The sequence below is a fragment of the Rhinolophus sinicus genome, chromosome 17 (assembly GCF_057876585.1).
Source record: "Rhinolophus sinicus isolate RSI-liver-muscle chromosome 17, RSI-T2T, whole genome shotgun sequence".
Lineage (NCBI taxonomy): Eukaryota > Metazoa > Chordata > Mammalia > Chiroptera > Rhinolophidae > Rhinolophus > Rhinolophus sinicus.
Window position 1 is genome coordinate 108,731,986 of NC_142517.1, and position 24,569 is coordinate 108,756,554.

Below are 24,569 nucleotides of genomic sequence, written 5' to 3' on the forward strand. Positions count from 1 at the left end.
TAACGGGATGCCCCTCTGGGTGATCAGTCCTGGCCAGGAGTGCTGTGACCATGTGTTCCCCGAGAACAAGACCCAGCCGGACCATCAGCTCTAATGCGTCTTTTGGAGCAAAAATAAATATATGACCTGGTCTTATTTTACAATAAGACCTGGGTATAATATAATATAATATAATATAATAAATATAATATAATACCGTGTCTTATATTAATTTTTGCTCCATAAAACGCATTAGAGCTTATTGCCCGGTTTACGCGCAGCTTGGTGTAGACATAAAGTGATCACTGACACAAAATGCAGAGTTGGCAGGGTTAACAGGCTGGTGTCATGTGATTAGGGGCCCACACAAACTGCCACGGCCTCAGGCCATGGGAGACCACAGAGGAAGAGGGGGCAGTGTGCAGGAGGCAGCATGCAGGAGTGGCAGACGCCCCTACCCAACCCAGGAGCCCGGCCTTCGGCACTGGGGTTCATTTCCAGGGTCCACCACACCGGAAACATTTGGTGTTACATGCTTGCAAATACAACCCATGGATTTCTCTAAACTTTCTGGGGACTTTGTTTTAAAAAGCAACTTTATTGAGATATAATTCACATATTATACAGTGCCCTCAAAGTGTTCAGTTCAACATTTTAAAAAGTATTCGCAGAAGTGCACAACAACCACCACAATCGATTTTAGATGTTTTCATTACCTCAGAAAGAAACCTGTACCCTTTGGATGTCACTCCCCATGTCCCCAACCTCCTCCCAGTCCACTGATCTTCCTTCTCTATATATAGATTTGTCTATCTGGACATAGCATATAAATGCAATCATACGATATGTGACCTTTTCCAACTGGCTTGTCACTTAGCTTAATGTTTTCCAGGTCCATCCACGTTGTCGCATGGACCAGCACGTTCTTCCTTTTTGTGGTTGAGTAATATTCCATTGTATGGATAAACCACATTTTATCCGCTCGTTAGTTGATGGACATTTGGGTTGTTTCCACTTGATAGCTATAATGAAGAATGCTACTATGAATATTGTTTTGTTAGTTTTTGTATGGACACATGTTTTCATTTCTCTGGGTATACACCTAGAAGTGGAATTGCTGGTGTCTTGGTCTATTCTGGCTGCTATAACATCCTATACCGGGTAGCATGTAAACAACAGAAATTTATTTCTCACAGTTCTGGAGGCTAGAAGTCCAAGATAAGGGTGCTAGTGTGTTTGGGTGCTGGCTCCAACCCTCTTCCTGGTTCATAGCCAGTGCCCTTTCACCGTGCCTGCCCATGGTGGGAGGGGCTGGAGTCTCTTTGGAGCCCTTTTTTATAAGGGCTCGAATCCCATCCATGAGGGTTCCACCCTCATGATTTAGGAAACTTCCCAAGGCTCCAAGTACTAAAATCATCACCTTCCTTCAAGGTTAGGATTTCCACATAAGAATTTAATGGTGTGTGGGACTGGAGGGGAGGACACAAACATTCAGACCATAACACTGAGTCATATGATAACTATGTTTAACGCTTTGAGAAACTGCTGGGCTGTTTTCCGCAGAGGCTGCACCATTTTACATTCCCAGCAGCAGTGTGTGAGGGTTCCCATTTTCCCACATCCTCACCAACACTTATGTCTGAATTTCTTCCTTTAGCCATCCTGGTTTGTGTGAGGTGATATCTCATTGTGATTTTGATTTGCATTTCCCTGTTGGTAGTAATGTTGAGCATCTTTCCACAAAGTTATTGGCCGTTGTACCCATTGCATTTTTATAATTGCACAGTATAGCTTACATGCAAAAAAGCACACATACCATCTATGTTGATTTAAAGAATAATTATAAAGCACCCCATATCAAGAAAGAGAACATTGTCAGAACCCCGGAAGCCGGCTGGGTGAGCCTCACCATCATAGCTCTCACGTCCTGCCCCAGGAACAACCGCTGTTTGTGCCCCTCATCTCTACTTTTTGTCCTCTCCCCCTCTGTGTGCCCCTAAACAATGTAATCCAGTTTTGCCCACCATTGAACTTGATACAGATGAAATCATTATGGAAATCTTGATTGCTTCTTTCCCTCCCTGCTGTATTTCTGAGGTCGAGCTCTGTGAGTGTGGCTTGCTGTAGCTGTTCAGTGTCACTGCCCTATAGTGTCCCGTTGAGCACACACGCCTCAGTTTACCCATTCTATAGTGATGAAAGGACGTCTGGGCCGTGCCCAGTTTGGAGCTATGATGAATGTTGCTGCTGTGAATGCCTTTGAGCCTGCTTCCTGGGCATGCGCACATGTTTCTCCAGGCCACACACTTGGAAGTACAATTTCTGGTCATGGGTCTCTGTATCTTCAGCTTCCTCACCCTGCTGTTTCCACCACCACCGGCAGCGTGAGTCCCAGGCGCTCCTTCTCCTCACCAACGCTCAGTAGCGTCACATTCGCTCTGGAAGCCCCCCAAGCACCTCTGCGTGGAAGTCTCTGACGGCACTAAAATCTCAGTCAGCCAGCCCATCGTGCCTCAGTACCAGCGGTTAAGTGTGTGTAGGTCATGTGAGGATGCCAGACACACACTTAACAGCTGGTACTGATGATTAGCCACCCAGATAACACAAACGTCCCTTTTGGCTGTCAGATGTCTAGCCCACCTCTCTTCTTTGGCCTAAAAAGCGTGGGAAAGAGAAAGGCTCAGAGGTGTGATGCATGTTGGGGGCAGAGTTAGGCAGGTGTTTCTGAGGTGCGATGGGCTGGCTGACTGAGATTTTAGTGCCGTCAGAGACAGCACACTAGGTATGCTGATACTAGAGCAGTCAACCAACCAGAATCTCCGTCTGAACATTCTGGATGCTTGAGCAATCACTGGCTCATTTGATTGCAGCTACTGTGGTTGAAACATAGGGTCCCTCCCTTCCTGTTGAGTATATTGACCAAGCCCTGCTCATCTCCTCCTGGAAGCAGAGCATTCGGGGCTGAGAGGATCCCGAACACAGACCCATCCTTGGAGACAGGGACTTCATCTTGTCATCTCTGTGTCCCCAGCACCCGCACAGACCCAGACCCAGAGGCAGAACTAACGGCTATTTTTGAATGTCTGATTCCGTTCTAGAACTCTGACTTTTGTCAGAAAAGATAAAATTGCCTTCACTCTATGTTTCAGTGAAGGTGACTGAGGCCCAGAGATGGGGTGTGACAACCCAAGGGCACAGAGCCAGTGGACAGCCACCAAGCACTTGATTCACACCCCCCGGCAATAAGACCCTTGCCTCTGAATGCCTCACCCAACAGCCCACCTGCTCAAGGAGTTAGCTGAGCCTCAGCTTTTTCCCCTCAAATGGAATCATACTAACCTCATGGAGTTAAATAAGATGCCATATAGAAAAGCATGGGCCCAGTGTGTGTACAGGCGATTAATAAATGTTCAGTCATCTATTCATTCATTCATTTATTCTTTCACTGTACAATAGGCAAAGGCAATTTGACAATCCAGATGGAGGACCACGACGATGCTCATGAACTATGACTCAGAAACTATGCTCACTAACACATCCCCCGCCCAGTGCCTGGTACTAGGAGCTCAATAAATGTCTGTTAAGATGAAATCAGGTTGAAGATGGTGAGGAAGGAAGAGAACCTTCAGTTACAAATATACTTGCTTTCATATTACATATAGTTTAAAAGAAAAACAGAAAGAAAGGAGGAGAGAAAGACAAAGAAAGAAGAGAGGGAGGGAGGGGAAGAAAAGATTAAAACAAAAACTTAAATATCCTACACTATGAGGAGTTTGGTAAACATTGCCTTCTTTTATTGCTGGGATATTTCAAAGCTGGGGTCAGCAAAATATGGCCCATGGGCCATCTCTGGCCCACTGCCTATATATGGAAAAAAGAGTAAATGAAAACCAGTCATTAGTTCTGCCTGTCCTTGAACTTTATTATCAGTGGAATCATACAGTATGTTCTCTTTTGTGTCTAATTTTTTTCACTCAACATTACATTCCAGAGATCTGTTTTTGTATGTATTAGTAGTTCACTCTTTTTCATTGTTGTCTAGTATTTCATTGTATGATTATAATTAATTACTGTGTATTATTATCCCCATTCTGCGTATAGGGAAACTGCAGCACAGAGGGCTAAAGTAGTTGCCCAAGAACACAGCAGGTTCACGTTAATCTGGCATGTAAACCCAGGGTCCAGAATCTGTGCTTTTTCCTCTTGTACAATGCTGCCTCTCATGCTGTGTTGATGGAAGCCCAAGGGGTACTGGGAACGCAGAAGAAGGGGCATAGCACTGGCCTGGGAGTCAGGGAAAGCTGCCAGGGAAGCTTAAATCAGAGCCATGGTTCCCAGACTTAGATGTCCACAGGGTCTGGCAGGTGTCCTACGTGATGAAAGCAGATGACCTCTGAAAAACCAGAGCTTAAGGTCAGGGAGGCAATAGGGAGCAGTGAGGACTATGGGAAATTGAAGGACACCAAGCGTGAAAAAGACAGCTGCTGGCACAGCTCCATGTGACAGTGCTGGCAGAGACTGTGAGGAGCCAGAACACAGCAGGGCTCCTGGGCTGGCATTGGTGGGCAGCTTCCATGCCAGGAGGTCAGCGCCCAGCTGCACCAGTTATTAAATCATTTGACTATCACCCCAGAATTGCCGCATGCCCTTTGCCAAAGATAAAACATGAAAGTCTACCTGTTAAAGTCTCCTGGTTTTTAAACGTTGGTTCGGAAATTATTTTAAACCTGTGCAGGCCAAAGAGAACCTATGTGTGGTCTGGACTGGCCTGAGTTGATCTGAGAACCCGTCTAAGGGCAGCATAGGAGTGGGAGACAAAGAAGGCAAGTTAGCTCGGGTGGAAGGCACAGCACAAGGGCTAGACACGAGAGGGATTCGAATCCAGGCCCGGGTTTCCTGCACCAAAAAGGAAAAAGCAAAGCCCGCTGGGTGGGGCGGGGTGGGGGTGGGGTGGGCCAGGCCCAGGGCTGCGCGGGCACGCAGTGACTGCGCTGAGCTCTTTCCCGCCCCCTGCAGATCCTGGAGGAGAACATGAAGCTGGAGTGTAAGTGCCACGGCGTGTCGGGCTCGTGCACCACCAAGACGTGCTGGACCACGCTGCCACAGTTCCGGGAGCTGGGCTACGTGCTCAAGGACAAGTACAACGAGGCCGTTCACGTGGAGCCCGTGCGTGCCAGCCGCAACAAGCGGCCCACCTTCCTGAAGATCAAGAAACCACTGTCATACCGCAAGCCCATGGACACGGACCTGGTGTACATCGAGAAGTCACCCAACTACTGCGAAGAGGACCCAGTGACGGGCAGCGTGGGCACACAGGGCCGCGCCTGCAACAAGACAGCCCCCCAGGCCAGCGGCTGTGACCTCATGTGCTGCGGCCGCGGCTACAACACCCACCAGTATGCCCGCGTGTGGCAGTGCAACTGCAAGTTCCACTGGTGCTGCTATGTCAAGTGCAACACCTGCAGCGAGCGCACAGAGGTGTACACGTGCAAGTGAGCCTGCGACGGCACCATGCTGCTTTGGGTCCGTCCGGGACCGCCTCCAGCTGTGAGCTAGACTGGGGAGGACCAGTTTCCAAGCTGCAGTCACCCAGGCAGGTCACTTCCCAGATCCCAGGGGACTGCAGGCAGGAGTGCTGAGGTTGTCTTTTCCGCGATGGGGGCGACTCTCCTGGGTGTCCTGCGCACCTGTGCGAAGGAGCCCTCCAGAGCCCTGAGGGTTCTAGCCCCTGCAGTGCTGCTCCACCCTCCCCCACATACCGCCCCGACTCTGGCCCTCCTGGGCTGCAGCAGAGCCTCAGACAGCAGGAACCCTGTATCCGAGGGCCTCACATAGCAATATTTAACAATTTATTCTGATAAAAATAATATTAATTTATTTAATTAAAAAGAATCCTTCCACCTCATCGGGATCCGTTTTCTGCAATCAAAGTGGACTGTTTGCTTTCCTTGCAGGATAATTTTGTTGCTAGGACGAGGAGCCAAGTAGAACTGTACATAATTATTCTTTATGCAGGTATTTCTACTAGTTGATTTTGCAAGTACCCCTTGCTGCACTAGACGTCTAAGTACAAGAGTAGATTATATATATTATATATATATAATATATATAATATATATATAACATATATATATCTATATATATATATATATATATATCTCACACATGCCCCCCCCACACACACACTGTTATTTTCTGTTTTTGTTTTCTGTTTGCTGCTATTTATGCAGAAATTTAAGCTGATCCAGAATTGGAGACATTTTTCAGAATATGTTTCCCATCCTTTAGTCCTCCCCCACTCAAACCAGAAAAATCCAGTTTGAAATACATAGAAAGAGGAAAGACAATAATAAAACTCCCAGCAGTTTCCATCTTTTGGAAAGTGAGCCGCTGGATAAGAGAATATTTTGTAAGAGACTATTTTTATATGAATATTTTATTTATACTGAGTTTGGCTGTGTCATTCCATGACCTGTGCTTCTTCTTAGTTCTGGCACTTGCTTTGCGATAAGGAGGGGCAAGGCCTGGGTGTGTAGTCAGGCACCGCCAGGACCCTCACACAGCTGGTACTTGGAGTCCTGTTGGCCCAGTGGGAAAGGCGGCCCCTGGACACCTGGGCTGCCATGTCAACAGTGTTACCTGGGTCAGGAACTGGCTTCCCAGCCCCCGCCTGTTCAGCTCAGGCCTTGGGAGCAAGGTCACTGAGTGGTGAGCTCGTGAGCAGCCATGTACGGAGCAGGTCTGTGCCCTCAGCATCGTGCGAGTGTCACGGGGACTCAGTCAGCGCTACTCTACAGAGTCCAGCTCAGGGAGCCTGCCGTTGCTGTGTGGCACCCCACCCCCACCCCGGGGGGCGTGAGGTACGTCCTCAGTTATAGGGCAGGAAAGCAGGAGTGAGGGGTCCAAGCAGGAGTGAGGGGTCCAGTCAGCAGCAGGGCCCAGCAGGGCTTCCTAGATGTCACTGTCCCAGGGCAGACTGTCAGAGAGAGGTGGATGAGGACTCTGTTCTGGGTCCACCTACACCCAATGCCTCTCAACCTGCAAAGCTTTCCTCCAGGAGGCTGTGGGTGTTCTGTGTCTGTGTGTGTGTGTGTGTGTGTGTGTGTGTGTGTGTGTGTGTGACTTTAGGGATTCTTCGGGTAGTTATGTGACTTTGCACCTTTAAGTACCTCTGGGGTGCTGATGTGTATATGTCTTGTGTGTTCCTTTGTGTATCCAGATCTCTCTGTATCTCTCTCCATCTGTGTGCCTGAGAGATCTGGGGTGGTGTGTGCATATGGGTGTCTGTCTGTGTATCTGCTGATCTCCAGGTCTCTGTTTGCAGGGAAGAGCTGTGGTATGAGGCAGATTGCAGAGACTTTTGGCAATTGTGTTGAGCCACCAAGAGATGGCACATCTGAACTCTAGGCTCATAGACACTGGTGAAACTCAGGTACCTCTGAGACCACAGCCCCAAGGCCCCATTCACTGGGAACCCCTTAGTGTCTGGGCTGTGCCGGACACCCAATGTCAGCAGTGGGCCTGGATCACAGCACGGACAAATAAAAAGGCTGGACAGTTTGTTGATTTTTTTTCCCTTGGACCATTTTTTTCTTCTTGGTTGTCAGGACGGGTAGGCATGTAAAGGAATGAGTGGATGGGTGGGTGGATGGATGGATGGATGGATGGATGGATGGATGGATGGATGGATGGAAAGGTGGGTAGATAAATGGGTGGGTGGATGGATAGATGAATGGATGAGTGGATGGGTGGGTGGGTGAATGGGTGAGTGAGGAGAAAACATACAGAAGTGTCTTGATGCCCCCCATGTCACAATCTATCTCTGCCTTGGCAAACCTACTGTGTCTATCATGAACAAAGAGGGCTCCCAAGCCTGCCCCTGGCCTCAGGGCCCCTGAGAATAGGGGAGGTTCTGACCAGCCTCCTCGGCTGACCATTTAATGTTAAACACATACACATGATATCAGAAGTCACCCTCATGTCCAACCTTACTATCCAGAAGAGGAGTGGACCTGGCATGAGGGCAGCTGGACTTGAGAGAAGAATAGACACACCAGTTGGCAACCTTTCACCTGGCCCCTTAGCACACTCTTAGTTCTCAACCGGGGGCTGCCCTCTCTCTGAGGTGCCCAGTTCAGCTGTGCTCAGCCTCAGTTTCTCCATCTATAAAGGTGGGATAAAAATACCTACCTCCCAGGACTGTTGTGAGGGTCCTCCCAGGAATGATTGTATGGCACTATGAGTTTCAAAGCAATGGATGAGTGCTATTATATTATATTATTGTTAACTATGATTATTACTATTATCTCCATAATGATAAGATCCTTCAAACACAGCTTGTGGTGATAAATATTTGGGTCTGTGTTAGGCAAATATATTCCTCCTGCCTTTGCTCTAATCCTAAGGTGGCTTTTCAATAAAACTGACATTAAAACGGCAAAAATTGAAAGAGGCTGAATCAAAACACCAGGTGGTCCAGGACGCTAGTGTTGGAAGCTCCGTGTCCAGGTGGGTAACAACCATGGGAAGCGAGCAGCTCGACACAGCCCATTAGAGCCACATGGGAACGTGGGCCTCCTCATCGCCAGGCCCTCTGATTCCTCAAGAAGGGTTGAACATTCGGGTTTTTAAAGGAAGAACTCTTAATTTTTGTTATGTTGACAAAACACCATGAGGATGGAGCAAAACATGACTGCAAGCTGAACGTGGCCTTTGTGCAACCAGTGTGCAGCCTCTGACTTGATAGAATCTCTTGTTTTAGAGAAAAACTGAGGCCCAGAGAGGGATAGAGTTTTATGCAAGGCCACACAGCAAGCACAGCAGAGGGAAGACCAAGAACAGGACTTGTGCCTCCTAGAAAGGACTTTCACCAACACTGAGGCAGCAAAATAATGTGGAGGGGTGGGGTTGGGAGGGATAAAGTTCCTATGGCACTTTGTTCAGATATATGGACGTGTTTTCTCACGTGTGTGTGCATGTGTACTGACACACCCTCTGGACCTAAGTTAAGAACAAGCTCAAGTTCCACAGAGCTAAGGGCCTGTGCCCTGAACCATGTAGGCGGGTGCCCTGGCAGCCAGCCAGGGGAACCCCACGTCCTCCCATTCCCCCACCCACACCTTTCCAATCAAGGGAATCCCTCCGCAAGACTCAGGTCAGGAGAGTCCTGGGTAACGTTTTCGCCACCTACAATGGAGCTGTTCCCTGCAATCTTCACAGCATGTTTGTGATGTGTTTTCTGAGCCCCTAGGAAGCCTCCCATTCCCACTTACAGATGAGGATGAGGCTCAGGGAAGAGAAGTGACTTCTTCAAGACCCCATCTCCAGGAAGTGAGAAAACAAAGGCTGTAGTCCAGGCTGTCCCACATCAGCCCGTGGCACTTGGCCCTGAGCCTTCTTCACCTCTAACAGAAGCTTTAGGAAGATAGGAAGGCCTATGGAACACACAGGGCATCCAAGCCTGACACAGACCGTCATTGTCAGCTCCTTCCTCCACCTTACTGAATGCATCCGACAGGTCCCCAAGCTCTGGCACTTCTTCCCAGGATATCGCACAGCCCACCCACCTTCCTCACTTACTCTGGCCATCATCATTTCTCACTTAGAAGAATGCCACCATCTCCTCCCAGGTCTCCCTGCCTCCACTCATGCCCTATCAAGCCAGCCTTCCAAGCTCTGGCTGAACCAGTATAGACCAAGTTCCTCAGCCCCCATGACCCGGCACTTGCCATGCTGGCAGCCTGGCCTCTGCCTCTTCTGCACAGCAGTAACAATGATGCCATTTGTGAAGTAATTGCTCTGTGCCAAGCAAGGTTCTAGCAATTTTTATGTCCTCTCTCTTATCTTCACACCACCCTGTACATCTTGTACTTTTGACAGACACCCAGGGGGCTGTGGGGCGTGAGTCGTGGAGCCACAGAAGAAAGATCTCTGGATCCCTTAGTGGCCACTTGGAGGGGAGCCACCTGATGATTAGCAACACCCGTGGGCAAGAAGTCTGTCTGTTGTGGGAAGACACTGAGATTGGCGTTCGTCTGCTATAGCACAGAGCCCCTCCCTCACTGGGCTCCAGCCACAGTGACCTCCCTTCTGTTTTCCTACATGCTAGGCTCCATCCTGCCTCTGGGCCTTTGCACATGCTGTTCCCTCTGATTTTTTGCATAGCTGGATTGTCTGGTTAATAAGACTTGACTCAAATACACTTAAGTATATACCTCCAACCACCCTTGCTTCCAGCAACTTTCATCCACTATTTTCATTTCTTTTACCACTATCTGAATGATATTGCTCATTTATTAGAGGCTGTACATTACAGTGGTTAAGAGCATTGACTCTGGAGCCAGATGCCCTGTGTTCAAAGCTGGCCCTGCTATTACTGGCTGTGTGGTTTAGGGCAAATAATTTAACTTTTCTGTGCCTGTGTTTCACTGTGTGTAAAATGGGGGCAGTAAGAGAATTATCACAGTGATTCAATGAGCTAACACATATAAATTGCAAACTATCATGCCTGGAGCACTTCAGGGTCGTGGAAACGTGAGGTTTGGGTGTTGCTATGTTGATTAAGTCCCATGAGTGCAGGCCTCCAGCTGTCGATGTTGCCACTGGGTCCCCAGTGCACAGCACATAGTTAGGGTTAATAAATGTTTGCTGAATAAGAATGACTAAAGAGCCGGAGCCTGTTTCCCGACTTACCAGGCCCCTACCCCAAGCTGGGGGGCGGCAGGCTCAGGCAGGCGTCTGAAACTGAGAGCTGGGGGAAAAGAGACAGGGGCTGGGTGGGGGCTGCTGAGAGAGAGCAGACCCCCTTGATGTGGTCACTGGCGCATCTGCTCCATTGACAAGGTGGCTGTCGGTTGCCACAACAACACTCCTGGCCCCAGAAGAATGTGTTGGAGACAACGGGAGAGTTCTGCAGCCACCCCCCAGCTTAGCCTCTAGGGTGGCAAGCTGCCTCTGACCCAGAGAAAGTGTCATATCATACGCTTGTGCACGCAAACACAGACCCATGGTTGCACATGGACACAGAGCAAGAGACACAGAGGGACCCTCATGCACCCAGAGGGCCACACATGGCCGAGGGAGGGACCACATCCTCACAAAGGAGGTGTAGACACACACAACCGCTATGGCCAGAGCACCAGACAGACCCCCACAAAAGGCCCCAGGAGACATACACAGACCACTGCAAGGAGTCCAGGTTCACACTCACAAGATGCCACCTACCCAGAGGCTGAGTAACTTGTCTCACCTGGGAGGCCATGGTGTGACCTTCACGATTCACCTGTGGTCCCTGGCACCTGCAGGCCCCAGTGTGCGTGCGTGCATGTGTGCGTGTGTGTGTGTGTGTGTGTGTGTGTGTGTGGTGGCAGGTGAGAGTCAAGGAAGTACATGTTGGAGGGAGGCCCAGCGCCACCTCCCTCAGGAGGGAGGCCACACCCAGACTGGAGATAGTTGAGGAGGAGGAGAGACAACCTCTGAGGCCTGAGAGAGCAGCTCCTGAGGCTCCAGTCCTGCTCACTCACAGAGCCGTGTGCCCCCACAAAGCCCGCTCTCAGCCCCAAATGCTGGGTTCCAACCACAGCTCTGCCCCCTGCTACCGTGGAGAGATTGGGCCAGGCCTCCCTCCCTCTGAGCCTCAGCGCTCTCGCTGCAAAGGGCAGAGGGTGACTTAGGGTGGAGGCCCAGGGCTGCCAAGAGCAGACAGCAGCTATGAATACTGTGTCGACGAGACAGCACCCTGCACGGCCGGGATTCAGTCCCCACTGCCAGCGGGCGCCAGGACTGTGGGCCTCTGCCCGAAACAGGCCTCAGACAGGGATTCTGAAAGCGCAGGCCCAGACCTCGTTCGGGATCAGGAGGATCAACAGGGCAAAACTATTTTCATGGTAATACTAAGAAATGTGCCTTTTCCACACTCATTCTCCCACGAGTGTGCAGCGGAGTTTTCATGAGGCTACAGTGGCTGCCGGGTGGTCTCCTGAGCTCCTGAATGCAGGGGCAGATATGAGACTCCAGCTGACTTCTACTAAGCCCCACATGAAAGAAATTCGAACAAAGTCAAATAATGCCACTCTTCTCACTGAGGTTTATTTTATTGGTTTCAAAACAAAAAGCTATTTTTCATTAAAAATGTGTTATTTATGTAAACATAGTGGGTTCATTATAATTTTAAATAAATGAATACATAAACATTTATATTTTTCTCAGCTTTAATTTCTGTTACTGTAAATATTGATAGATATACAAATATACAACAGCTCTGTGTGTGCAATAATTTTTTTTAAATGTTAAGGGGTCTTGAGGCCCCAGTGATTGAGACCTATTGCCTGAGACACACGGCTAGCGATTGATTAGAGTTCCTCCCTCTGCTCATCCAAAGTCAGTAAATAATAAAAATAGGGAGTATATCCTGAGTCCTTACTGTGTGCCAGGCCCTGTTTTAGGGGCTGTAGCGGGATCATTGGATGGACTCCCCAAACCAGGCTTGTGAAGTAGGTATTGCGGAAGCAGAAGAGGAAACCACGGCTGTTTTCCGGTAACCTGACGAGGTTGTGGGACCAGGAAGTGGCAGAGTCAGGACTGAAATCCAGGCCGTCTGACCTAAGAGCAGCCCCCACCCCAAACCCAGCCTCTCTGTGCTTCCTAGGCCTAGGGTTGCCAGATAAAATACAAGATGCCCATTTCAATTTGAGTTTCAGATAAGCAACAACAGCAAAAAAATGTGGTACAAGTATGTACCGGACATTGCATGGGACGTACTTTTACTATACTAAGAATAGCTTGTTTATCTGAAATTCAAATTGCACTAGCATCCTATATTTTTATTTGCTAAATCAGGCAACGCTAACTGTGCCAGGCCAGCTCTGGGAGCTGACGACCCTCACCTCTCAGGCGTGTGCCCCAGGCAGCATGGCCCAGCCACTGTGTACCTGGGTCCAACACCTCCACCTCTCTGAGAGGGGAGGCAGCAGGGCAGCTGAGTTTCTGTGGCGGTCAGGGGCAGTTTCTCTCTCGTGACATTTCCCCTCAGATCCAGAACTTGGGGAGGTGTCTCCACAACCACCATCTGTCCCCCCCAGCCTCCACCCCGGGCCCCACAGCTAGTCAGGCTTACTCTGACAGGTTGTCCCAGAGCTGCTGCAGTCTACTTACCCCACCCATGTAAACATAGTCTTTCTTCCTTCTGCCTCAGCACCCCACTGCACCCCATCCCAGACCTGCCCGGTAACAGGGCAGGACTGAGTTCTCTGGAGTCGCCCTCGGACCCTCTGGCCTCCAGCAGGGCACTGCTGGGCAGTGGCCGTTCAGCTACAGGAGCTTGTACATCTGTAGGTCCTGGGTCTCCCCCGTCACGGTGACACCCATTCAACCGACAAAGAAGCTGAGGCTCAGCTCCCAGCACCTATCATTTAGCACTTAATTAAGCATCAGGCTGTGCATCCTGAAATCCAGACCCTCCTCTTTGCAGGAACATCTGTCTTCTGCCCAGAACAGCCTTCAGCCCACTGGCCGACCAGCACACCTGGGATGGGGCAGAGAGGAGACTCATTGCAGACACTCTGATGCAGCTCTTGCCACTGGAAGACAGCCAGAGCCACACATCCACCAGGGACACGGCGGGGCTGACTCAGTGAGCACACTGGTACTCTTTGACTTAACACATAATTACTTCCCTGAGTAAGTTCCTTTCTCCACCAAGCAGGCCCTCTTCTCGGCTGTTTCATATTTTGTGTGACCTCTGAGATGATCAGTTCATGTAGTTAAGCACCGCTGAAGGCAAAGAAGTCACCACGTGTCAGGAGCCCCAGCAAAGTGCACTCAGGAGAGAACTTGAGACTGGAGTTCCGATGGGGGTGTAGGATTTGGGTTCAGACACTGTGTGCTGTGTGATCCTGGGCAAGTTGCTTAACCTCTCTGGGCCTCAGCTTCCTCATCTGTTATTGAGTATTAGTGTGTGCCAAGCCCTTTCTAAGCACTTTTACAGATCCTTTCATGTAATCCTCACAAAATAAGTATAGTTATCAGCTTCAGTATAAGAGTTGGCTTGGACGGCTGTGACATAGTACTACAAACTGGGCGGCTTACACAACAGAAATGTATTTCCTCACAGTTCTGGAGGCTAGAAGTCCAAAACCAAGGCACCGGCAGGGTTGGTTCCTCCTGAGGCCGTGAGGGAGAAAGTACTCCACGCATCTCCGATTGGCTCATAGGTGGTCGTCTTCTCCCTGAGAATCCATACTGTCTTCCTTCAGGGGGTGTCTCTGTGTTCAAATTTCCCCTTTTCATAAGGACATATTGGATGAGCATCACCCTAATGACCTCATTTTAACTTGATCTCCTCTTTAAAGATCGTATCTCCAAACAAGGTCATATTCTGAGGTACTGGGGGTTAGGACTCCAACGTACGAATTTAGGGGGACACAATTCAACCTATAATACCTGGTTACAGGTGAGGCCAAGAGTTTAAGTGACTGGCCCAAGATCACACATGCTTTAAATGCTAGAAGCAGGACGCAAACCCAGGTTCTAGAATGCCCACTGCTGCCAACCCGTCAGCAGTGTTGCCTGTTCAGCCTGAGCCAGTCCTCCCAGCCTGATAGGGCTATGCCAGGGAGGAAAGCATAAGCCATGTAACATGTTTAGAACAGTGCCTGGCACAGAATCAGTACTGGACAAATGTCAGCTGATAATATAATGGTCTACCAGGCCTGGGTTCAAATGGTGCCCTGACCTCTCATGTTGTGTGACCTCCGGAGGGGCTTTACCTCTCTGGGCCTCAGTTTTCTCATCTATGAAAGGTGGGGTGGATAAGAGTTGTCCCCCAGATGTCTGCATTGAGGCTCTTTGGGGCTCCCCAATGTCCTCCAAGCACATCCGCCAGCACCAGGAGAGACCCCGCCCCCTCCACCTTCTCCCCAGGTGCTGGGGCCTCTGCAGGTCTGAGGGGCTCCTGAGACCACCTCCATGTGGCCTCCCGTAGGATATGGCAGGAGGTCTGACCCAGGGCACACAGCAGCCAGCGGGGCCAAGGTACGAAAAGGAAAAGAGGAAAGAATTGAATTCGATTCCGTTGAGAAGGGCACAGAATCACTAGGTGTCTGCTTCAGGCCCAAATGTGTCACAGGGACCGGTTTGCCCTCCTGCCTGGAACAAACCAACAAAACAGACAAAATAAGATGAAAGGGTGACACTGAATTTCAGGCCACCAAGGGCAACGAACCCTGCAATACGGAAACAAACAAGGTGAGCTCTGTGATTGCCCAGCTTGCTGCCTTGTGAGTGTCTAGGCTGGGCCGTGGGAAGAGGGGGGCTGCACAGGGCCCAGGGAACTCCATAGGTACATGGAGATCAAAGCAGCCACCGTTTGCAGAACAGAGCACCTGCAAGGAGACAGTGCCCAAAGGGAAGCCTGCAGACTCACAGGGGCTCCCCGAGTCCCCAGCAGGGTAATCGGCGTATTTGAAAGGTCACTGGTGTCACACAGAACTGGGACTAGTACCTGCCCCTGCCAGCCAGACTGAAAAGCCTCCCAGATCACAGGGCAGTGGGTGGAGCGCTCGGGAAGGCCTTGCCTCAGGGCTGAGGAATGGTGCCCCTGGACTAAGCCCTACCCCAGACGCACCAGACCACAAAGCCAGCTTCCAGGTGACTTGCCTGCCTCTCTGAAGGAGATTCATAAGAATACAAAGACCTCCAGTACCCGACCAAGTAAAAGTCGAATGGCTGGCATCCAATGGGAGATGAACAGGCACACAGAGGGCAGGAAAACACACCCACGGTGAAGAGAAAAGTCGGCCAATCACAACCAACCCAGAACTGTCACACTTGCGTTAGCAGAGAAGGACAGCAAAATAGTTACTGTGACTAGATACCACGTGTTCAAGCATTAAGTTGAGAAGTGGAGCCCAGGAAGAAGGCCTTGTAGAGATGAAGACTACGAGGTCTGAGACGAATGTGCTAGACAAGGAAACAGCAGATCACACCCTGCAGAAGAAAAGAAAACTTAGGCTCAGCTAGAGAAACTATCCAGCGTGAAATGCACAGAGGAAAAATAATCGTTTTTTAAAATGAAAAGTGTATTTGTGAGCTGTGAAGCAACTTCAAGCAGCCTTACATACAAGCAGCTGGAGATTGGGAAGGAGAAGTGGGGAGGAGGGCAGCAAAAAAACATTTGAAGAAGTAACTATTGACAACTTTCCAAATGTCATGAAAAATGATAGACCCCAAATCTCAACAAACCCCAAACACAAGACACAGGAAGAAAATCACACGAAAGCACATCGTATCAAATTGCTCAAGTTGTAAAGAGAAAAATCCTAAAAGAAGCCAGAGGGAGGTAAAAACATTACTTTTTCAGACACAAAAGTTGAAAGAATTCATCAACAGCAAACAAACACTCCAAGAAATGCTGAAGGAAGCCCTTGCGGAAGGAAGACGTAAAACGACCCAGATGGAGAAACCTAGGTAGGTATATACACAAAGGAGTGGAGAGCGCTGGAAACGGTAACTCCATGGGAAAACATAAGAGATGATTTTCCATATTATTGTCAGATCTTTCAAAACTAATTGACTGTTTAAACAATGAACTATCTGTTGTGGGGGTTATAATTTTGATGAGAAGAAAAGTTATGTCACCTGTCTACCAGGGTAAAGGCAGGTGTGAATTCAAGTCTGTAAGCTCTGCTTGAAGTTGAAGAATTTGGTTTTCTTTCTGGTGGAAATAAAAATATTACAGTTACAAATACTTGGAGATATATGTACATAGATATATAGATATGTGAATTTACACCTATATAATGAATATATTCACATGGGATTTGCCTGGAAACCTATACACTGCGGTTACACCAGTGGGAAATTTACGCATTTTGTGTTCTTTTTGCTTATCTGTATTTTGTAATTTTACTTTATTCTGATTTGGTGCAAAAACTTTTAATTCCTTTGGGAAGAATAAAGCCTTTGGTTACATGAGGGTGTGGGAACTGTTTTGAGAATCCATTTCTTTTCCTATTCATGGATTAAACTTGGTCCCCCCACAGGGCCCCTTTCTCAAGAAGCCCCAAGGCAGCGTGACCCCCACTTGGAAATGTTCTGGCCTGCGTGGCCAGAGGCAGGGCTCTGCAGTGCCTACAGGATCCCCGCCAGTGGAACAGTGATCCCCGACTTGGCTGCATATGGCCAGTACCCCCCAAGCTTTGCAGAGCCGATGCCTTGACTTGACCCCCATGGGGTGGGGGTCAGACTGGGTCTGGGGACCTCTCAAAGCTCCCTGCTTTCTCCTGAGGAGCTGAGGCTGGGGACCATCGAGGTGGTACTTAGGTGACATCAGTTAACTGTGCCCTGCCCCAGAACTTTGCAAGGTACATAATATTTATTCCCAGGTTACGAGTAATAAAATAAGGCTCAGAGAGGGCTGCCCTTCTGGTGTGTCCCAGACCAGAAGCCAGGCAAGGGCAGACCCAGGCTCGATGCCCGGGATCCCACTATTAGGCGGCACACAGTCCCACCAAACACTTCACTCTCCATGTGGCCAAGTCTAGACTTACTTTTTTCTGCATCCCACATTCTTAATCTCAGAAAACAGCCCCTTCTCAAGCTTCCCAATTACCAGTCACTCAAAGTCACCCACGGTTCCCCCTTCTCCTCCCCGCCCTCAAATCCAATCAGTCACCAGACGCTGCTGCGTCCACCACCTGACTCTCTCCTCTCCAGCCCACTATCACTGTCTACTCAGGCCTTGTCCTTCCCCAGGACTACGGCCCTGCTCTCCTAGCTCTCTGAGCTCAGGCACCTCTCTGGGCATCCCTGACCACTGTGCTTCTTTCTCTCACACTGGATAGAGGCTGCGTTCCCTACCAGACTGGCAGCACCTCAAAGACGGGGACCATATCTGATCCTGCACCAAGACCCCAGCACCACACAGGGCAGGGTGCTCTAATGGGCTCTAAATAAATGCTTAGTGGGTAGATGAGTGAATGAATGAATGAATGAATGATTGCCAGACCTTTTCTTTCTTCGCCACTGGGCTCTGAGGTCTTCAGAGTTAGGCATTATTGCATTATGCTCTGTGTGCCAAGCTCTCAGCACCTGACCAACCTGAGAAAGCCCTAAGAAACGTTTGTTAATTGAATAATGGAAAGGGCCTTTGTTGCTCCCTCTATCTGTAACGCACTTCCTCCAGACAGCCCCCAGGGGAACCGCAGTGTTTTTACCCTAATGCTGCCTTTTGGGATATCGATTTTAAACTGGTCGTTAGGAAGCAAGACTCAGAAAGAACCTTTGACCTTCCCCTTTCCCTTCCTAAAAGATTCAGAGGTAAAGACCCACTCCAGGAAGAAAATCTTAGGTTGTTCACCTTAGCAGCCTAATTTGAACTGAGCATGGCAGATAGGAGGGTGTCACACAGGCCCTGTTCATTAGATCATCCCCTGTGTGTAACCCAGTGTTTCTGGGTTGCCCAGCAAGAATATTCCTGCCAAGTATGTCCACTCTTCCTCAATTCCCTGTAAATCACCCATCCTCACGTTTGAAATCTAAGACCCCTCCCTTTCTCCTTTGTCCAAAACATCATATGTACCCAATGTTGCCTCACTGCCTTTGGAATTTTCATGCTTATGTGAATTACCCATGTGCATATATTAAAATTTGTTTTTCTCTTGTTAACCTGTCTCTGTTAATTTGATTATTAGTCCAGTTAGAGGTTTGAAAGTGGGAGAAAAAGCATTATATTTTTAGCCTCTGCATCCCGATGGTTCACTCCCTCACCTCCTTCAAGACTTTGCTCAAATATCACTGATGAGGCCTGATCTCCCTGCTTAAAACTCAGTCTTTTTCCTTCCAGGACTCAGATCTCCCTTCCTTTGCACTACTGTCCACCTCCTCACATATGAAATCATTCACTTATTTATTATGTTGACTGGTTATTGTCTGTTTTACCACCACCACCAGAAAAAGAAAAGTTTTTTTATACACAGATCTTTTTGACTCTCTATTTTGCATAATTTTGCCAGTGCTTAAAACAGTGTCTGGCACATAATAGCTGCTCAATAAACACTTGTTGAATAAAGAAATGCTTTTTGTTCTGCCAGTGACTGCTTTGTGGTCTGAGGCTGACTCCTTAATCCCTCTGAAAATCATATTTAAAAAAATAATAGCAACAACAATAGTAGTAATAAAGGTTGTGTGGTATGGCAGGCGTTGGCACTGCTTGCAAATACTCTGTGCTGCATCCCCCAGGCACATAGGAGACCTGTGCTCCTCGCCTTTTGGGGCCATGTGACTGCCATCGGCCAGTTTGAGTGGAAAGGGAAGTGATGCGTCTCACTTCCAGGCGGACACTTTACAGGGAGCCAGTAGCAACTCCCTTTTCCACCCTCCCCTCTGCCACAGTGACTGGCAGTGTGCCTCATGTGGCTACTGCATCAGCCGGACTCAATGACACAAGCAAAGCCACAGCTCACCCACTCTGGACATGTCGCAGGAGTGAAAATAAACTTTTGTTGTATTAAGCCACCAGAATTTGGGGCTTTTGGGCATAACTTAGCCTCTCCTGACTGATGGTCCTGACAAATCAAATTCTGTAGTTCCTGGGTTACCCTGAGGGCTCATTCCCCTTTGCACTGGAAGATGGAAGATGGGGGGAGGGGTAGACCTGCAACAATAACAATGACAGTGGCTTATCAGTGCCCCTAGATTGTCACATGGTATGGTCACAACAAACCAGAGGAGGCACTGCTGTTTTCCCCTTGGATGTACAGAAAGGTGAGACACTTGCCCAAGGAACTGTGAGGTGGCAGGATCGGTGCTTGAACCCAGGCAGTCTAGCTCCAGAGCCTGGGCTCCTCACAGGAAGCCACACCAGAGGTGTCCCTTGTTTCCACCTCTGTCATTCTTCAGGTTCCTGCCACCCTCATCCCAGCTGCCAGCTTGAGCAAGGCTTGCAGCTCAATGCCTGGCCTCTCTGCTACCCTTGGGCCCAGGTGAGGCCGAGTCCAAGTATCTCTGCTAAGACAGTCGCGAGGACGGGTGTCTGTTGGTCAGGCTCCCAAACACAGACTGTGGCTGCTGGGAGCCCTGTGGGCCCAACATGTCAGTGTGCAGATTCATCCACACTCCTTTGGGGGTCCCTCTGTCCTTCATAAAAAGCACCAAAAGCTCCTGGCCCCCACCCAGTAGCGTTGCTTGGGTCAGAGAGTGACCATCTGGTTTAACAACACAGGAGACAGAGGCTCTGAGAGGGACACGCACTTAATGAGGGCCACACAGCTGGAATGAGGCCTCAGTTTGCCTGGATTTAACTTTTGAGAAGCCAGTTTTCATGATTAGACACACCCTCCCTTGAGAAGTCTTCCTTATTTAAATTTGGGGTGCATGATGAGAGACTCCCCCGCCTCCGGACCTGAGGAATGGAGATAAGAGAAAGAGACATTTGTTGTGCCAGGAGCTTGACATAAGAAACCTCACCAAAGCCTCTGAGATGGGTCTCATTGTGCCCATTTCACATGTGAGAAGACTGAGGATGCCAAGCAAAGAGGCCACTTTTCTGAAGTCACAGGGATGCTGAGTGGCCAAGCCAGGACTCACACCCCTGCTCCTGACGATAACCAGGGCTCATCCTGCAAGACCACTTACCGCCAGCTTCATGGCTACCACCTCTGCAGGAGTTGCCCCTTTGGAGGGGAACTGAGTAGGAAGCTGCAAGCACCTAGGACAACTGACTTTGGGGGAGGCAGAGTCTCACAGACTTTAGTTCCTGGCTCTGTGACTTGGGCCAGGGCTTCACCTGCTGAGCCTCAGCCACCTCAGCCGTACAATGGGCATAATAAGGGATCGTTTCGGCAATGAAATAATGAGGTCAAGTGCACCGCACAGCACCTGCCGGTAGTAGGTGCTTCGTACACGTCCAGCCCGAGCACTCCCTGAGTGGCAGGCACCCAGGTGCCTGCAGTGCCCGCTGGCCTAAATAGCCCTGCAGGGCATCTCCTAGTGGCCTTGCATTGCATGTCGCCTAGGGAATCTGTGATAATGTCTTGGGAGAGGCATCCAGGAGCAGAATTGTTGAGTCACAGGTAAGTGTCACTTCATTTGCATGAGCCCTGGGAGATGGCTTCCTTGATTGGCAGCACAAATTGCTGTTCCCACTCAGGGCACCAGGGGTCCTCTATGCCCATGTCCATGCCAGCACTTGGCAGTACCCAGCTTTCCAATTCTTGCCAGTCTAATGGAGACGTAAAGTGATGCGTTGGGCTTCTCTGGTCCTAACGCATTTGCCTAATGCGTTCTGCATGTACTTCTGGGCCTTTTGTGTCTCCTCTCCTGTAACTGGCTTGCTTACACCTTTTGGCTCAGTTTCCCACGGGGGCCACTACCTGAGAAACCTTTCCTGATGTTCCTATGTGGCCCGCCTCCCTGCCCCCCAGGAGGGTCTCCTTGGGAGACTGCACTGGCCACACATCTGCAAGGCTCCCCAGACTCCTGCAGGGGCTGTGCTTCCCCTTCCCTGCCAGAGGCAGACCGTGCTGCATTCTCACCCATTTATTCTTCTGCAGCGTCCCTTCATCCATTGGTTTCCCATCACAACTGGAATAAAATTCAAATAGTTCGCCATGGCTGGAGGGACCATGTGCCCCGACTTCTGCTGGTGTCTACCTGTCCTGAAGGGCTGCCTTGCTTGCTGAAGTCAGGGCTTCTAGGCTGGGTTTGACCTCCCATGCTCATCCCCACCCTGGGGGACTCCACAGGGCTCCCTCCCTCCAGACAGGTACCTGTTCAGGTGTCACTTCCTCATAGAGGCCCACCCAGACTGCCCTACCTCAAATATCAGCATGAGGCTGTATGCTGCTTCCTGCCCTGAACTCAGCTTTCTCTCTCTTCTGCCACTACCAATACTGGTCATTATGTCCTACGTGTTTTGTTTAGTGGTGTTTAGAGGGGAGGAAGCCGAGGAATGCCACGTCCACAGCAACCACAGAGTAGTCCCTGTCGGGACAGGAGCAGACCCCGGGGGCCTTCCCCAGCACCTGAAGTAGTTCCTGGAGCAGTTTTAACTCAAGTCTACCTGAATAGTTTGCACAGTCCACCTCACTTCTTTCCCGAGCCCCACCCACTGCCTGTTTCTAAGTCATGGAGGCTTACTCAGCACAGGAGAAGACGTGGGTCGTGGAGGCAGAGAGGCCCAGGCTACTGTGCTCACTTTCTCGGAGCACAGCCACTTCTACAGGTCGCAGCCCCTCCCGCATCTCTGCCATGCTTCCTGGGACTGCTTCTCCTCTGGGAAGCAGGAACAGGACCCACTATGCATCATGTCCAGACCTACCTGGGGAGGAAGCAAGTGGGCCTTGCCCACCTCTCCTCCCCCACAGCCCCCTTCACAGAAGAGCCCAGGTGGCAGGAGCACTGAACGGCGCCCTCTGTGGGACGCCTGCCACACGCCCATTCCAGACTGCTGGAGTGCATGAAGCCAACCTCAGTTGCATCCAGTCACAGAGATGCCAGGTTTCACCAGAGCAACTGGAATTGCCAAGGAGAGCAGCAGGAGTGGGGCCATGTCCATCTCCTTAGTTAGAGCGACTGGTTGACCCAGTCTCAGTGAAAGAACCCAGAGATTCAGCGAGCCAGGCTTCTCTCTCTGTGCTATCTCCAGGTAGATTGTCTCAGTGTAAGGAGGGATGTTCTCTTTCTTTCTTTCTTTCTTTTTTTTTTTTTAAAGATTTTTATTGGGGAAGGGGAACAGGACTTTATTGGGGAACAGTGTGTGCTTCCAGGACTTTTTTCCAAGTCAAGTTGTTGTCCTTTCAATCTTAGTTGTGGAGGGTTCTGTTCAGCTTCAAGTTGTCCTTCCAGTCTTAGTTGAAGAGGGCACAGCTCAGCTCCAGGTCCAGTTGCCGTTGCTAGTTGCAGGGGGCACAGCCCACCATCCCTTGCGGGAGTCGAACCAGCAACCTTGTGGTTGAGAGTATGCGCTCCAACCAACTGAGCCATCCAGGAGCTCAGCGACAGCTCAGCTCAAGGTGCTGTGTTCAATTTTAGTTGCAGAGGGCGCTGCCCACCAACCCTTGTGGGACTCGATGAATTGAACTGGCAACCTTGTGGTTGAGAGCCCACTGGCCCATGTGGGAATCGAACAGGCAGCCTTCAGAGTTAGGAGCACGGAGCTCTAACTGCCTGAGCCACCGGGCCGGCCCTCGGGATGTTCTCTTTCTTTATATTTTCTATATATTTATATATTTTAATAACGAAAGTAATACATGCTCTCTAGCTTAAAAAAATATATGGAAGATCTAAACTAAAAGATGATGAAAATATGCACGTCACTTCCAAAACCTCCTTCCCCAGAGGAGAGCACTAGGCTCAGACTTTGTCTGTGTGAATACACATATATACATATATAGCCCACTCTGTGCCTGCTTGGAAGGTTGTTTTCTGAAATTCACAATGCACATAAGTAGACCCGCCTCATTCTTTGGAACAGTCATGGAGTATTTCATAACGTGGCGTACCCAAATGTATTTCCTCAGCCTCCTGTTGGTGGACATTGAAAAGGATTCCACTTATTTTTCCACTATCACACTGCATCGTAACAAAGATGCTTGAACATCCATCTTTCTGCACTGGTGTGAGTCTTGCTCCCAACGTTGGCTTAGAGGCGGGGTTTGCAGGTCAAACAGTGGTGGCTTTCACACTGTGATAGATCCCCCAGGGAAGAGGGTTGATTCTCCCAGGGGGCAACCCTGGATAAACGCTGGAGGGAGGTTTCCTTTGCTAGAGTAATTCAAAGGGCTTTAAACAACCACGCACCACAAGTTCTGGGTTGCCCTGGACAACCTTGCATTTGACCCCACTGGCAGATTTTATTTTCGTACAGACCTTTTTTGGGGATGATCCTGGTTGAGATCTGCATGAGGTTCCTTCACAGCCCCTGTCTGGAGTCCCCTCTCCTGGGGGCCTGGAGGGGAATGGGAGCAGCCTCCAGCCCGACACCCAGTTTGAGGACACAACTCCCCACGCTCCCCTGAGATAGCCCTGTGAAGTCCACACAAGACATGCACAGACTTGTACAATCAGTGCCACTCTTTGTGGCCAGATGTTCAGAGGTGACGGTGCTAATTTATGCAGGCAAGTCGGAAAGGGAAGATGGGAGGGAAGCTGCTAGGAGGATGGGCAGGCCGGGGGGACGGCAGGGAGCCCCACACTGGAGGTGTGCATGGGAGTACATCCATAGGAGAAGAGAGCAGGACAGCAGGGCTGGGGGCGGGGGGACAGCACAGAACCTTTAAGGGTCTCCTGGCAATGACGTATAATAAGCCTGAGCATAAGGATCTCTGGTTTTATTACAAGATCCTCTAACACTGTTGAGAATTTCTACCATCGGGGTCCTGGATTCTACACTCTGTTTTAAAATGCTTAAACATTTAAGATTTTAAATGTTTTAAAATCTTGTGATTTTGAGCCTCTGATTCTATGTTTTTAAACTCCAGGACAGCCATACAGGGCAGGCAGCTTGGAGATAAAAATCCAACTCATATGGGTGCTGAGAACGTGGGCACACTCCCTGCCAGCTCCATTCCTCAGTTTCTTGGCTGGTAAACGCC

At 49.7% G+C, this 24,569-nt stretch overlaps 1 protein-coding gene across 1 annotated transcript in view; it reads left to right on the top strand.

Annotated features, from left to right (window-relative positions):
• WNT7A (Wnt family member 7A) overlaps positions 1–7,545 on the top strand; it is a 64,245-nt gene extending 56,700 nt beyond the window's left edge. The window contains exon 4 of the mRNA XM_019753572.3: positions 4,996–7,545. Coding sequence (XP_019609131.1) covers positions 4,996–5,475 — 480 coding nt within the window. The 3' untranslated portion in view covers positions 5,476–7,545. The remainder of the gene's footprint in view (positions 1–4,995) is intronic.
• Positions 7,546–24,569: the final 17,024 nt, after the last annotated feature.